Source organism: Salvelinus alpinus, chromosome 19 (assembly GCF_045679555.1).
Source record: "Salvelinus alpinus chromosome 19, SLU_Salpinus.1, whole genome shotgun sequence".
Lineage (NCBI taxonomy): Eukaryota > Metazoa > Chordata > Actinopteri > Salmoniformes > Salmonidae > Salvelinus > Salvelinus alpinus.
The window spans coordinates 43600765-43614359 of NC_092104.1; the positions used below are offsets into that span (position 1 = coordinate 43600765).

The 13595-nt window shown below is 44.2% G+C and overlaps 1 protein-coding gene across 10 annotated transcripts in view; it reads right to left on the reverse strand.

The window, feature by feature from the left end:
- LOC139545671 (transient receptor potential cation channel subfamily M member 7-like) overlaps nucleotides 1-13595 on the reverse strand; it is a 78118-nt gene that overhangs the window by 12754 nt on the left and 51769 nt on the right. For 8 of the 10 annotated variants that reach the window (XM_071353672.1, XM_071353671.1, XM_071353669.1 and 5 more), the window contains 8 exons: nucleotides 13268-13400; nucleotides 12131-13167; nucleotides 9417-9517; nucleotides 9115-9217; nucleotides 8654-8700; nucleotides 6387-6442; nucleotides 5938-5963; nucleotides 5711-5731 (listed from right to left, as the gene is read on the reverse strand). In XM_071353672.1, the coding sequence (XP_071209773.1) occupies nucleotides 5711-5731; nucleotides 5938-5963; nucleotides 6387-6442; nucleotides 8654-8700; nucleotides 9115-9217; nucleotides 9417-9517; nucleotides 12131-13167; nucleotides 13268-13400 (1524 nt within the window). Of the gene's footprint in view, nucleotides 1-4962; nucleotides 5095-5710; nucleotides 5732-5937; nucleotides 5964-6386; nucleotides 6443-8653; nucleotides 8701-9114; nucleotides 9218-9416; nucleotides 9518-12130; nucleotides 13168-13267; nucleotides 13401-13595 lie in introns of those variants that run through there. The other 2 variants (XR_011669109.1, XR_011669110.1) reach the window with 2 other exon arrangements.

The window sequence follows — 13595 nt, forward strand, 5'->3', positions numbered from 1 at the left end:
ATGGGGCCAGATTACACTTCCCAAGGCTTCCAGCAGATGTCAACAGTCTTTAGAAAGTTGTTTGAGGCTTCTATTGAGGAAGGGGGTCGAATAAGAGCTGTTTCAACAAGTGGACTAGGCTGAGGCCAATGAGTTGTTTAATGCGCGGTCACGCGGGCGCGCCGTTCCTTCTTTTTCCTCTGTAATGAATACGCTATTGTCCGGTTGGAATATTATTGAAGATTTATTATAAAAAGACCCTAAGGATTGATTGTAAACATCGTTTGACATGTTTCTACAAACTGTAATGGAACTATTTTGACTTTTCGTCTGGATTTTGCGCTCGCGCATTGTGCCTTTGTAATAGTGAACTAAACGTGCGAACAAAACGGAGGTATTTGGACATAATCGAACAAAACAAACATTCCTTGTGGAAGTGCTCCCAGTCAAAAGAGTTCCATTACCTCCGTTTTGTTCGTGGGAGAGCATTCCGACGAAGATCAGCAAAGGTAAGTGAAGATTTATAATGCTATTTCTGACTTTTGTTGACTCCACAAATTGGCGGGTAACTGTATGGCTTGCTTTGGTGGCTGAACGCTGTACTCAGATTATTGAGCTGTTGCGCCTTCTTCACCACACTGTCTGTGTGGGTGGACCATTTCAGTTTGTCCGTGTTGTGTACGCCGAGGAACTTAAAACGTTCCACCTTCTCCACTACTGTCCAGTCGATGTGGATAGCGGGGTGCTCCCTCTACTGTTTCCTGAAGTCCACGATCATCTCCTTTGTTTTGTTGACGTTGAGTGAGAGGTTATTTTCCTGACACCACACTCAGAGGGCCCTCCCCTCCTCCCTGTAGGTCGTCTCGTCGTTGTTTGTAATCAAGCCTACCACTGTAGTGTCGTCTGCAAACTTGATGATTGAGTTGGAGGCGTGCATGGCCACGCAGTCATGGGTGAACAGGGAGTACAGGAGAGGGCTGAGAATGCACCCTTGTGGGGCCCCAGTGTTGAGGATCAGCGGGGTGGAGATGTTGTTTCCTACCCTCACCACCTGGGGGCCTGGTCAGGAAGTCCAGGACCCAGTTGCACAGGGCGGGGTCGAGACCCAGGGTCTCGAGCTTAATGACTAGTTTGGAGGGTACTATGGTGTTAAATGCTGAGCTGTAGTTGATGAACAGCATTCTTACATAGGTATTCCTCTTGTCCAGATGGGTTAGGACAGTGTGCAGTGTGATTGCGATTGCGTCGTCTGTGGACCTATTGGGGCGGTAAGCAAATTGGAGTTGGTCTAGGGTGTCAGGTAGGGTGGAGGTGATATGATCATTGACTAGTCTCTCAAAGCACTTCATGATGACGGAGGTGAGTGCTACGGGTGGTAGTCATTTAGCTCAGTTACCTTAGCTTTCTTAGGAACTGGAACAATGGTGGCCCTCTTGAAGCATGGGGGAACAGCAGACTGGGATAAGGATTGATTGAATATGTCCGTAAACACACCAGCCAGCTGGTCTGCGCTTGCTCTGAGGATGCGGCTAGGGATGCCGTCTGGGCCGGCAGCCTTGCAAGGGTTGACACGTTTAAATGCTTTACTCACATTGGCTGCGGTGAAGGAGAGCCCGCAGGTTTTGGTAGCGGGCCGTGTCGTTGGCACTGTATTGTCCTCAAAGCGAGCAAAGAAGTTGTTTAGTTTGTCTGGGACCAGGACATCATGGTCCGCGACGGGGCTGGTTTTCTTTTTGTAGTCCGTGATTGACTGTAGACCCTGCCACATACCTCTCGTGTCTGAGCCGTTGAATTGCGACTCTACTTTGTCTCTATACTGACGCTTAGCTTGTTTGATTGCCTTGCGGAGGGAATAGCTACACTGTTTGTATTCGGTCATGTTTCCGGTTGCCTTGCCATGATTAAAAGCAGTGGTTCGCGCTTTCAGTTTTGCACGAATGCTGCCATCAATCCACGGTTTCTGGTTGGGGAAGGTTTTAATAGTTGCTGTGGGTACAACATCACCGATGACCTTGCTAATAAACTCGCTCACCGAATCAGCGTATTCATCAATGTTATTGTCCGACGCTATGCGGAACATATCCCAGTCCACGTGAACGAAGCAATCTTGAAGCGTGGAATCAGATTGGTCAGACCAGCGTTGAACAGACCTGAGCACGGGCGTTTCCTGTTTTAGTTTCTGTCTATAGGCTGGGAGCAACAAAATAGAGCCGCGGTCAGATTTTCCGAAAGGAGGGCGGGCAGGGATTTGTATGCGTCGCGGAAGTTAGAGTAACAATGGTCCAGGATTTTCCCCGCCCGGGTAGTGCATCCGATATGCTGAAATTTTTTGGGGAGTCTTGTTTTCAGATTAGCCTTGTTAAAATCCCCAGCTACAATGAATGCAGCCTCAGGATATGTGATTTCCAGTTTACATAGAGTACAATGAAGTTCATTCAGGGCCATCGATGTGTCTGCTTGGGGCGGATATATACGGCTGTGATTATAATCGAAGAGAATTCTCTTGGTAGATAATGCGGTCGACATTTGATTGTAAGGAATTCTAGGTCAGGTGAGCAAAAGGACTTGAGTTCCTGTATGTTGTTATGACCACACCACGTCTCGTTAATCATAAGGCATACCCCCCCGCCCTTCTTCTTACCAGAGAGATGTTTGTTTCTGTCGGCGCGATGCGTGAAGAAACCAGGTGGCTGTACCGACTCCGATAGCGTGTCTCAAGTGAGCCACGTTTCCGTGAAACAAAGAACGTTACAATCTCTAACGTCTCTCTGGAAGGCAACCCTTGCTCGGATTTCGTCTACCTTGTTGTCAAGAAACTGGACGTTGGCGAGTAGTAAACTTGGGAGCGGTGCGCGATGTGCCCGTCTACGGAGCCTGACCAGAAAACCGCTTCTTCTGCTCCTCCTACGGCGCCGTTGTTTTGGGTCGCCGGCTGGGATCCGATCCATTGTCCTGGGTGGTGGACCAAACAGAGGATCCTCTTCGGGAAAGTCGTATTCCTGGTCGTAATGTTGGTAAGTTGACGTTGCTCTTATATCCAATAGTTCCTCCCGGCTGTATGTAATAAAACTTAAGATTTCCTGGGGTAACAATGTAAGAAATAATACATAAAAAAACTAAATATTGCATAGTTTCCTGAGAACGCGAAGCGAGGCGGCCATCTCTGTCGGCACCAGATGTTATGTACTATATATTTTGCTAGAATTTTTGCATCACAACATTGTAAGGGGCCTCCAATTTTTTTAAATGTACTGGATCTAAATATATGTACCACTTGTATCCTGTTTCAGTAATAATGAATTCAGACCTTCTTGTTGAGTGTCCGATAATCCACCATTTACATAAGAGTGGTTAAAACATGCTAATAACAGTCATCTGAGTATATCAAAAAAAGTTTGGTATACCTCAACTGGTATGCCATCCAGCCCTGGAGTTTTCCCAGACTTAAAACCTCTTAAGGATTGGCCCCTTTCTTTTCCAATTTTCGCCTAAAATGACATACCCAAATCTAACTGCCTTTAGCTCAGGTCCTGAAGCAAGGATATGCATATTCTTGGTACCATTTGGAAGGAAACACTTTGAAGTTTGTGGAAACGTTAAAGGATTGTAGGAGAATATAACACATTAGATCTGGTAAAAGATAATACAAAAAAATATATAATAATATTTTTTTTGTACCATCATCTTTGAAATGCAAGACAAAGGCCAGGTGCAGTTTAGATTTTGGCCAGATATTGTCCCTAACATTCTTACCCCCTAGCAACAGAGGGATACACACACACACACTTACATACTCAACCCCTTTCCCCCACAATCAACCATAAGTGCATATGCTTAACAGTTGTTACATCCCAGAGCTCAACTCAAGAAAGGACTTGATTTACGAATGCATATACAGTTACAGCTGTTTGAGAAAGCATGCAAGATTGAGAACATTTGCAAAAATGGGGAGATTTGATTAACCAATGTCAAGTCCTAGGTGATGGAGATCAGATACACCCCCTTCCCCTGAAACACACACATTGGTCCCCCGTTGTGACCATTTTCCCAAGCACCTCTGTGCAGTCAGACCTTTGATTATTTTGTGCCACCAGGGTCACAATAATTTAACCTCTCTCTGATTGTCCAAGTGTGACCCCCTCCCCATAGGTTACTGCAGCCAGTGTTGTCAGCGCTACCACTACCTGGGTGGGGGTACCCCACCAGAATCCACACCGGCTAGGTACAAGGTCGTCAAGGTTCTCATTAGCAGCTTTGAGATTTTCTTTGTATATTATGCTCTCCCATCAGGGGGTTCTGGCTTTGTTGGACCAACCCTGCATTTACCACAGGTGGACTGCAATCAAGTTGTAGAAACATCTCAAGGATGATCAATGGAAACAGGATGCACCTGAGCTCAATTTCAAGTCTCATAACAAAGGGTCTGAATACTTATGTAAATAAGGTATTTCTGTTTTTTTGTTTTAATACATTTGCAACGTTTAAAAAAAAAATGGTTTTGCTTTGTCATTATGGGGTATTGTGTGTAGATTGATTAGGAAAACAATTAATTTAATGCATTTTAGAATAAGGCTATACTGTAACAAAATATGAGAAAAGTCAAGGGGTCTGACTACTTTCTGAATGCACTGTATCTGCTCATCATGGAGCCATAGTGCTGAGCTTGATGTTGATGGGATCGGACTCTAAATACTTGGTCATGTTAGCTCATTAAAAAAAACGTGGTCAGCCTCTCCGGTAGTTAGCTAGCTAGCTAACGGTTAGATACGGTGCGGTAGGCTGTAACTGACGTAACCTAACGAAGCTAACGTTAGCTTGCAAAGATACAAATCACGTCGCCAGATAGCAGCTGGCTAATTATATTGATTTGCTTTGGAATGTCTAGCAAGCATATTATTAAATCTAGCTAGCTAGCTAGATGTTGGTTTAGATAAACAAATGTAGTTCGCTAGCTAATTAGCTAGGTAATGTTAGCTACGTTACCTCAGCTTGACTTCTTTTCTGCTGCGCTGATGCTGGCTGATCGGATGCCTTCTTTTTTTGATGGGAAAAATCGATGGAATAGCTTCACTTTTCAACACTTGACGACCTGGCAACCCCATCTGGCCGAAAGTGCTGGTTACAAACACAGACATTTTGCTATTTCTCAACATCAACTGGATCCACCTTCAACGGGGCGGTACAATGTCCTGAAATCGCTATGAATTCTAGATATTGTGTTTTGCTTACAACAAGGAAATGAGATGCAGTAACGCTGGTATTTGCGTGTAGTGAAGAAATTATCTATTTTTATGACACATGATATGTTAATAACATATTAATGGACATATATAGTGGAATATTTTTAACATTTTTAAAGCTAATTTCCTGCAATTCAACACATTTTGCTATCATATGCTATCTGGGGGGGCCCCGACCTCCAGGGGGCCCACAACCCAAAAAATGAATAAATACATTTGGTTGGGGGCCCCCGGAGGTCGGGGACCACAGGGCACGTGCCCTTTGTGCCCGTTCTGTAATCTGGTCCTGCTAGTGTCATCCTTGTGGTATTGAGAGATAAACATGGTAATGCTTTCACTGTTTGCACATAAAGGAAGATAGTTCATACATGATAAAGTGCTTACTTTGTTATCCAACTGATCTTGTGTCCTATCTGTCAACCTGTGAACACCATTCATTGCTGCTTGCAGCTATATTTTTAAATATGATTTATGTGATTGTTGGGGAGTACCTGAGTAGTGTGGGTCCAGGTCTTCCATCGATTGAAATGTAACAGACAAACACAGAGGTAACAAAGAACAGAACAAAATGAAAAATTACAGTTAACAATTACGACTTTGATTTGGAAGGTGAATATTCTAGCAGAGGGGAAAGATGAGAAAAAGAATGAGAGGGAAAACTAATATATAATTTTTTTACATACAAGCTATTTATCTAGACTTGAGTCAGGTTACCTACCTTCAGGTGCGATCCCACCCTGCACTCTAAAACAGAAGAACATACAGAACTGATAAAACTATCCTACTATACACAACTTCAGTACTTCCACAATGACTACTTTCTCCACAATTCCACCACTACTCCATGCAGACCTGAGATCAAATGTGTTTTCTTTCAAATACTAGCTGCTCGCTAACTGCTAGCCAATCACTAGCTGTGGTTGATTGATCTTGCCTGGCGCAATGGAACCAATGGGATAGTACAAACACAGTAAACCCCGCCCATCTGTCACTCCAGGTAGGCTCAATCAAACACTGAAAGTATTTGAAAGTTCAATAACATTTTTGAACCCAGGTTGGACTCCATTTGGGCTTTTTACACTACTAAGCCGAACAGAGATAGTGTAAAAAGGGTACATGTACAGTACATGTGATCTCATAAGCTCGTTCCGCCCCATGCAGACTTACGAGGACCTGCGGCTGACAGAGCAGGCCCAGCTGGTCCACACGGACTGACTGGAGTCCTACAGGACAAGAGCAGAGCATGCATAACAGTTGTTGCATTGCATCAACCAATAGTTGATTGCTATGTCATCGACTGCACAGTCGGGCATCAGATTGCTACAGTGCCTAGTGAAAGTCTACACACCTCTTGCACAGTGTGCACATACTGCTGCCTTAAATATTTATTTTAAACTATTAAATTAGATTTTTTTTCCTTCCGATCAACACAACTTACTCTACATTTTCAAAGTGAAAGAAAATGTATAAAACATTTCAAAAATGACTAACAATAATAACTAACTGATATCTTGATTGCAAAGGTCTTCACACCCCAGAGTTAATACTTGCTGGAAGAATCGTTGGCAGCAATTGCAGCTGTTGTCACGTTCGTCGTAATGTGGAAGAGAGGAGGACCAAGGCGCAGCGTGATATGAATACATCTTCTATTTATTATAACGAAGAACACTTAACCAAACTTTACAAAAACAACAAAACGAACGTGACACTATATAGAAAATAGTGCTGAACACAAAACATAGACAATCACCCACAACCCACAACCCACAATGACAAAACAGGCTACCTAAATATGGTTCCCAATCAGAGACAACGACTAACACCTGCCTCTGATTGAGAACCATATCAGGCCAAACACAGAAACAGACAAACTAGACATACAACATAGAATGCCCACTCAGATCACACCCTGACCAAACAAAACATATAAACATACAAAGCAAACTATGGTCAGGGCGTGACAGCTGTGAATCATTTTGAATAATATTCCACCAATTTTGTACAACTTTTAGGCCAAAATAATATCTGTTGTTCTTGTCAAAATTGCTCAAGCTCAGTCAGTTTGGTTGGAAATGATTGATGTATAGCAATATTCTCTATACACTATCCTCTGACGTTATAGAGGCAGTGTCACGCCCTGATCTGTTTCACCTGTCCTTGTGCTTGTCTCCACCCCCCTCCAGGTGTCACCCATCTTCCCCACTTATCCCCTGGGTATTTATACCTGTGTTTTCTGTCAGTCTGGGCCAGTTCGTCTTTTTTTGTCAAGCTTACCAGCGTTTGTCCTGTCAGCTCCTGTCTTTTCCCAGCCTCTCTTTTTCTCGTCCTCCTGGTTTTTGACCCTTGCCTGCCCTGACCCTGTACCCGCCCGCCTGACTTACTGAACTCTGCCTCTCCCTCTCCCTGAGCCTGCCTTCCGTCCTGCACCTTTGCTCCTACTCTGGATTATCGACTCTTACCTGCCATGACCTGTTGTTTGCCTTGTTGTTACAATAAACATTGTTACTTCACACCGTCTGCACTTGATAGGCAGAGGAAGTTGCTCTCAAATTAAGAGAGCCACTACTTTTGCAAACAGATGGACCCCAATCAAGAAATTGTGATTCTTTATGAAAATATTTGCTCCTGAATGTATTTAGATGTGTCACAGCAAGGGGTGTGAATACCTTTGCAATCAAGAAGTCTTGGTTAAAAATGTTGCATTCATTTCTGATGACATCATTTTGTGGAGTAAACTGTAGATCAGTGGTGGGGAAAATAGAAATTTAGAAAATAGAAATTTAAGGCAAAAAAATATGATATGGTTAGCTGATAATTAAACAACTATCCAGATGCTGTGAGATCTGGCAGGCAACTGCAATGTAGTCAGCTTGGAACGCAGTCATAATCTTAGCTGAACATTTTTAAACAGTCTTCAACCTATATAGAGATATCGCTATACAGTATACATCTCCACGTTTTTATTACTTAAGGGCCCAGTGCAGTCAAAAACGTGATTCCCCTGTTTTTTGTATATATTTTCACACTACGAGGTTGGAATAATACTATGAAATTGTGAAAATTATGATAATGACCTTTTAGTGTAAGAGCTGTTTGAAAAGACTGACATTTCAGCCTGTTTAGGTGGGATGGAGTTTTGGCCTTCCAAGATGACATCACTACACAGTAAATTAGTTAATAGACAAATACGAAAGAATTCCAAACTGCTCTGCCAATAACAGCACATTTTCTGTCGTAGAAAAATTCTTGCTTGAGAAATTGCCTATTGCTAAGAAGCTTTTTTTTTTACCATTTTAACTGAAAACAATCACAGTTAAGGTACTTCATTGTTACCCAGAAATTAATTGATATTGAGATAAAAACGACTGCATTGGACCTTTAACATGTTTATAATACAGGAAATATATCTGCTTATACACAACATAAAATCTTACCTGATGTGAAAAATGTTCTTTCTGCAAAGAATCCAGGGGTTCAAAATCTGTAACAATATTGACATGAGAGGGTGTTTGGTGAAACGATAATGGTGATTCGTCAAAAGCTGATATGAAGTCAATTAGGTGCAGTTCATCAACACTATCAGAAAAAAGGTGCTATCTAGAACCTAAAAGGGTTCTTTACACAGAGGGTTCGACATGGAAACAGAAAAGCCTTCTACCTGCAACCAGAAAGGGTTCTCCTATGGGGACAGCCGAAGAATCCTTTTGTAACCCTTTTTTATAAGAGTGTAGGATATATCCATAGCTTTAGGTTAGGGTACATTCAGACATTTTGGGTAGAGCACTGTCATAGAGATGGAGAGCAGCTTTAGCATGCTGTCACAGAAATGATCTATGGCAAAGAAAGGAGGTGTGCCCTGTTTCTGTCTCTATGGGAACTGCACATTGACACATACTGAACTTGTTGAGGCTAGCAGATGCAGACCAGCATACAGGCTCTCCTCCCCTGCGCCTCCTCTTCCTGCACACGTCAGAGAGGTAAGAGTCCACCTGTTTCACCTGAGAGAAAAGAGGTCAATGAAGGGTCATCTCAAATCAATCGATATACATGGCCTATACACAGCTTTACATGTACTGATATAAATAGCTATGGATCCGTTAGACTGGCACTGTGCAGGACCTAGTAGTAAATGGCTGATGCAGTTTGGATATATGATTGAACAGATTCAGTGTTCAGACGTCTGTCTGTCTGTCTTACAGCATCTGAAGAACTCCCCTCCAAAATCTTGACTGTCTTCCTGGCCTGACACCTCTCTCTGCTCCCTGAGGTCATTGCCAGGTCAGACGACTTGGACCACTCTGCATAACACAACCAGGACAGGTAGAATCACTAGAGATACATTGAGAAATGGATTAGTGTCATGGAATCTTTACCTTATGGGTATTGCACTCGTACATGGGTATGTGGCCAAGGTAACGTCAAGGTAACCTGTCTAAATAACTATCGTCCCATAGCATTCACATCTGCACCGTTGAGAACATCTTGACTGGCTATATCACCGCTTCGTATGGCAACTGCTTGGCATCCGACCGCAAGGCGCTACAGAGGGTAGTGCGGACGGCCCAGGACATCACTGGGGCCGAGCTCCCTGCCATCCAGGACCTCTATAACAGGCGGTGTCAGAGGAAGGACCTAGGGCCCTAAAAATTGTCAAAGACTCCAGCCACCCAAGTCATAGACTTTTCTCTCTGCTACCACACGGTAAGCGGTACCACTGAACAGCTCCTATACCTAAGCTATAAAACTGCTTTTAATTTTAGAATTGTTTTATTTAACCTTTATTTAAATAGGCAAGCCAGTTAATAACACATTCTTATTTATAATGACGGCCTACAGCTAAATAGTTAGTTAAATAGTTAACTAATAGCTACATTGACCCTTTTTGCACAAACTACTTTGCCTCATCAAATACTGCACACTGCTGTTACTGTTTATTATCTATCCCATTGCCTAGTCACTTTATCCCTACCTACATTGGGGCAAAAAAGTATTTAGTCAGCCACCAATTGTGCAAGTTCTCCCACTTAAAAAGATGAGAGAGGCCTGTAATTTTCATCATAGGTACACTTTAACTATGACAGACAAAATGAGGGAAAAAATCCAGAAAATCACATTGTAGGATTTTTAATGAATTTATTTGCAAATAATGGTGGAAAATAAGTATTTGGTCAATAACAAAAGTTTCTCAATACTTTGTTATATACCCTTTGTTGGCAATGACAGAGGTCAAACGTTTTCTGTAAGTCTTCACAAGGTTTTCACACACTGTTGCTGGTATTTTGGCCCATTCCTCCATGCAGATCTCCTCTAGTACAGTGATGTTTTGGGGCTGTTGCTGGGCAACACGGACTTCCAACTCCCTCCAAAGATTTTCTATGGGGTTGAGATCTGGAGACTGGCTAGGCCACTCCAGGACCTTGAAATGCTTCTTACGAAGCCACTCCTTCGTTGCCCGGGCGGTGTGTTTGGGATCATTGTCATGCTGAAAGACCCAGCCACGTTTCATCTTCAATGCCCTTGCTGATGGAAGGAGGTTTTCACTCAAAATCTCACGATACCTGGCCCCATTCATTCTTTCCTTTACAAGGATCAGTCGTCCTGGTCCCTTTGCAGAAAAACAGCCCCAAAGCATGATGTTTCCACCCCCATGCTTCACAGTAGGTATGGTGTTCTTTGGATGCAACTCAGCATTCTTTGTCCTCCAAACACGACGAGTTCAGTTTTTACCAAAAAGTTATATTTTGGTTTCATCTGACCATATGACATTCTCCCAATCTTCTTCTGGATCATCCAAATGCTCTCTAGCAAACTTCAGATGGGCCTGGACATGTACTGGCTTAAGCAGGGGGACACGTCTGGCACTGCAGGATTTGAGTCCCTGGCGGCGTAGTGTGTTACTGATGGTAGGCTTTTTTACTTTGGTCCCAGCTCTCTGCAGGTCATTCACTAGGTCCCCCCGTGTGGTTCTGGGATTTTTGCTCACCGTTCTTGTGATCATTTTGACCCCACGGGGTGAGATCTTGCGTGGAGCCCCAGATCGAGGGAGATTATCAGTGGTCTTGTATGTCTTCCATTTCCTAATAATTGCTCGCACAGTTGATTTCTTCAAACCAAGCTGCTTACCTATTGCAGATTCAGTCTTCCCAGCCTGGTACAGGTCTACAATTTTGTTTCTGGTGTCCTTTGACAGCTCTTTGGTCTTGGCCATAGTGGAGTTTGGAGTGTGACTGTTTGAGGTTGTGGACAGGTGTCTTTTATACTGATAACAAGTTCAAACAGGTGCCATTAATACAGGTAACGAGTGGAGGACAGAGGAGCCTCTTAAAGAAGAAGTTACAGGTCTGTGAGAGCCAGAAATCTTTGTAGGTGACCAAATACTTATTTTCCACCATAATTTGCAAATAAATAAATTAAAAATCCTACAATGTGATTTTCTGGATTTTCTTTTCTCATTTTGTCTGTCATAGTTGAAGTGTACCTATGATGAAAATTACAGGCCTCTCTCACCTTTTTAAGTGGGAGAACTTGCACAATTGGTGGCTGACTAAATACTTTTTTGCCCCACTGTATATGTACATATCTACCTCAATTACCTCGTAACCCCTGCACATCGACTCAGTACTGGTACCCCGTGTATACAGCCAAGTTATCGTTACTCATTATGTATTTATTCCTTGTGTTATAATTCTTCTACTATTTCTCATTTTTTTCTTTCTGCATTTTTGGGAAGGGCCCACATTTCATTGTTAGTCTACACCTGTTGTTTACGAAGCATGAGACAAATAACATTTTATTTGATTTGAAATGTGGTACATAATACAAATGTGATTACAAAATAAAATATTGGGTAACTGAGCCTTCTTTGCATGTTGTTGCTAATGCTCACCAAGCATAAGAGGGTGATACAGTACCTCTGCTTTTACTGCAGCCAAGGGGTATGTCAGCTGTGAAGCTCCGCTCCCCTGATAGGCAGTCGAGGGCAGGGAAAGAGGCTTGTAGTGGCCTCAGGGAGGGATTAGATAGAGCCATGTTCTCCATGCTAGAGGAAGGAGAGCGGCTGTGTCTGTGCGGCTGGTCCCTGGACAGACATGTCCACCGACGAGGACACTTCCTGCCCCACTGGCCCAGTCTGGAGCTAGCTGCCCCAGGGTCGTCATCCTTACAGAAGGAAGGGTTCACCAAACCCATGGCCCCACAGCCTCTCTCGAACTGGGGGTCCAACAACAGAAAGTCATGGCTAGAGGCCCTCGACACATCCACATCAAAGGGCTGCCCAACCTCCCCCTCTTCGTCCTCCTCCATGGACATCTCAGGGTCGCAGTAGGCCCAGGGTTTGCAGTGGGGGGGTTCCAGAGAACCCTCTACAGCCCAGGTCCAGGGGTGCAGAGGAGAGCCACAGTGGGATGGCCCGCACGACTCACAGGGGGTCCTGTCCCTGAGCCCTGCACCGCCCAGTTGAGGGAGAGAGTCATGGGGGGCAAAGCCATAACCAAGCGGCCATACCTCGCCACTGTGATGCACTATGATACTCTGTACCTCCTCTTCCTCTTTCGTCTCGCCAGCCCCCCACCCCTCACAGCCACCGTCCCCCCATGTTCCCGGGTGCCACTCCAGTGGCGGACGGTGGCTGCGGGAGGTGTGTTCCCACAGCAGGGAGGGTGGGGTGCTGCGGTAGGCCTTGGGTGTGTGGCAGGGCGTGATGTCAATGTGGGGGAGGGTACAGCTGTTGGGTGAGTGGTGATGGGAGTGGGCAATTGGCCGGCAGTGTCCCAGGTGGGCTTCCTTCTGCTGCAGGCTGTCAGAGGCTGACAGTAGGGTGAGGGTGTCCACGGCCAGGGCGGACAGGACCTGCAGCTGGCCCAGCTGGCTGTCCAGCACCTGCAGGCTGTCCTGGATGAAATGGACCCTTTCAGACACCTCACCAATAACTACACCCATCTCCTCAGCCCTGTCAGGTCAAGGACACAGAGACATTCAGGGGAGTCACAAAAAGGGTATCTCTATGGCTATTGAGAGGTAGTTGGACTCTTTCGAAATCTCAGACTCACCTTTCTGCAGTGGCTCGGATCCTGTGGATCTGGCTGCAGAGAACATCTTGTTTTTTCTTGTGGAAATACGCTATCACACACCTATCCTCAAACTCATGAAGCCTCTTCAGCTCCTCTCGGCCCAGGTAAAGCTCTGACAGAGGGAGAGAAAATTACAAACAAGTCCATATTTCAAACAAACTCACTTAGTAGTACTGTAGCATTTTCCTACCACGTGAAAATGCTTTGAATTAATACTGTCATAGAACAACAGCGTAGTAGACTAAGGCTAAATCAGTTGTACTCATCCAAAAACATACACACACACACGCACACACACACACACACA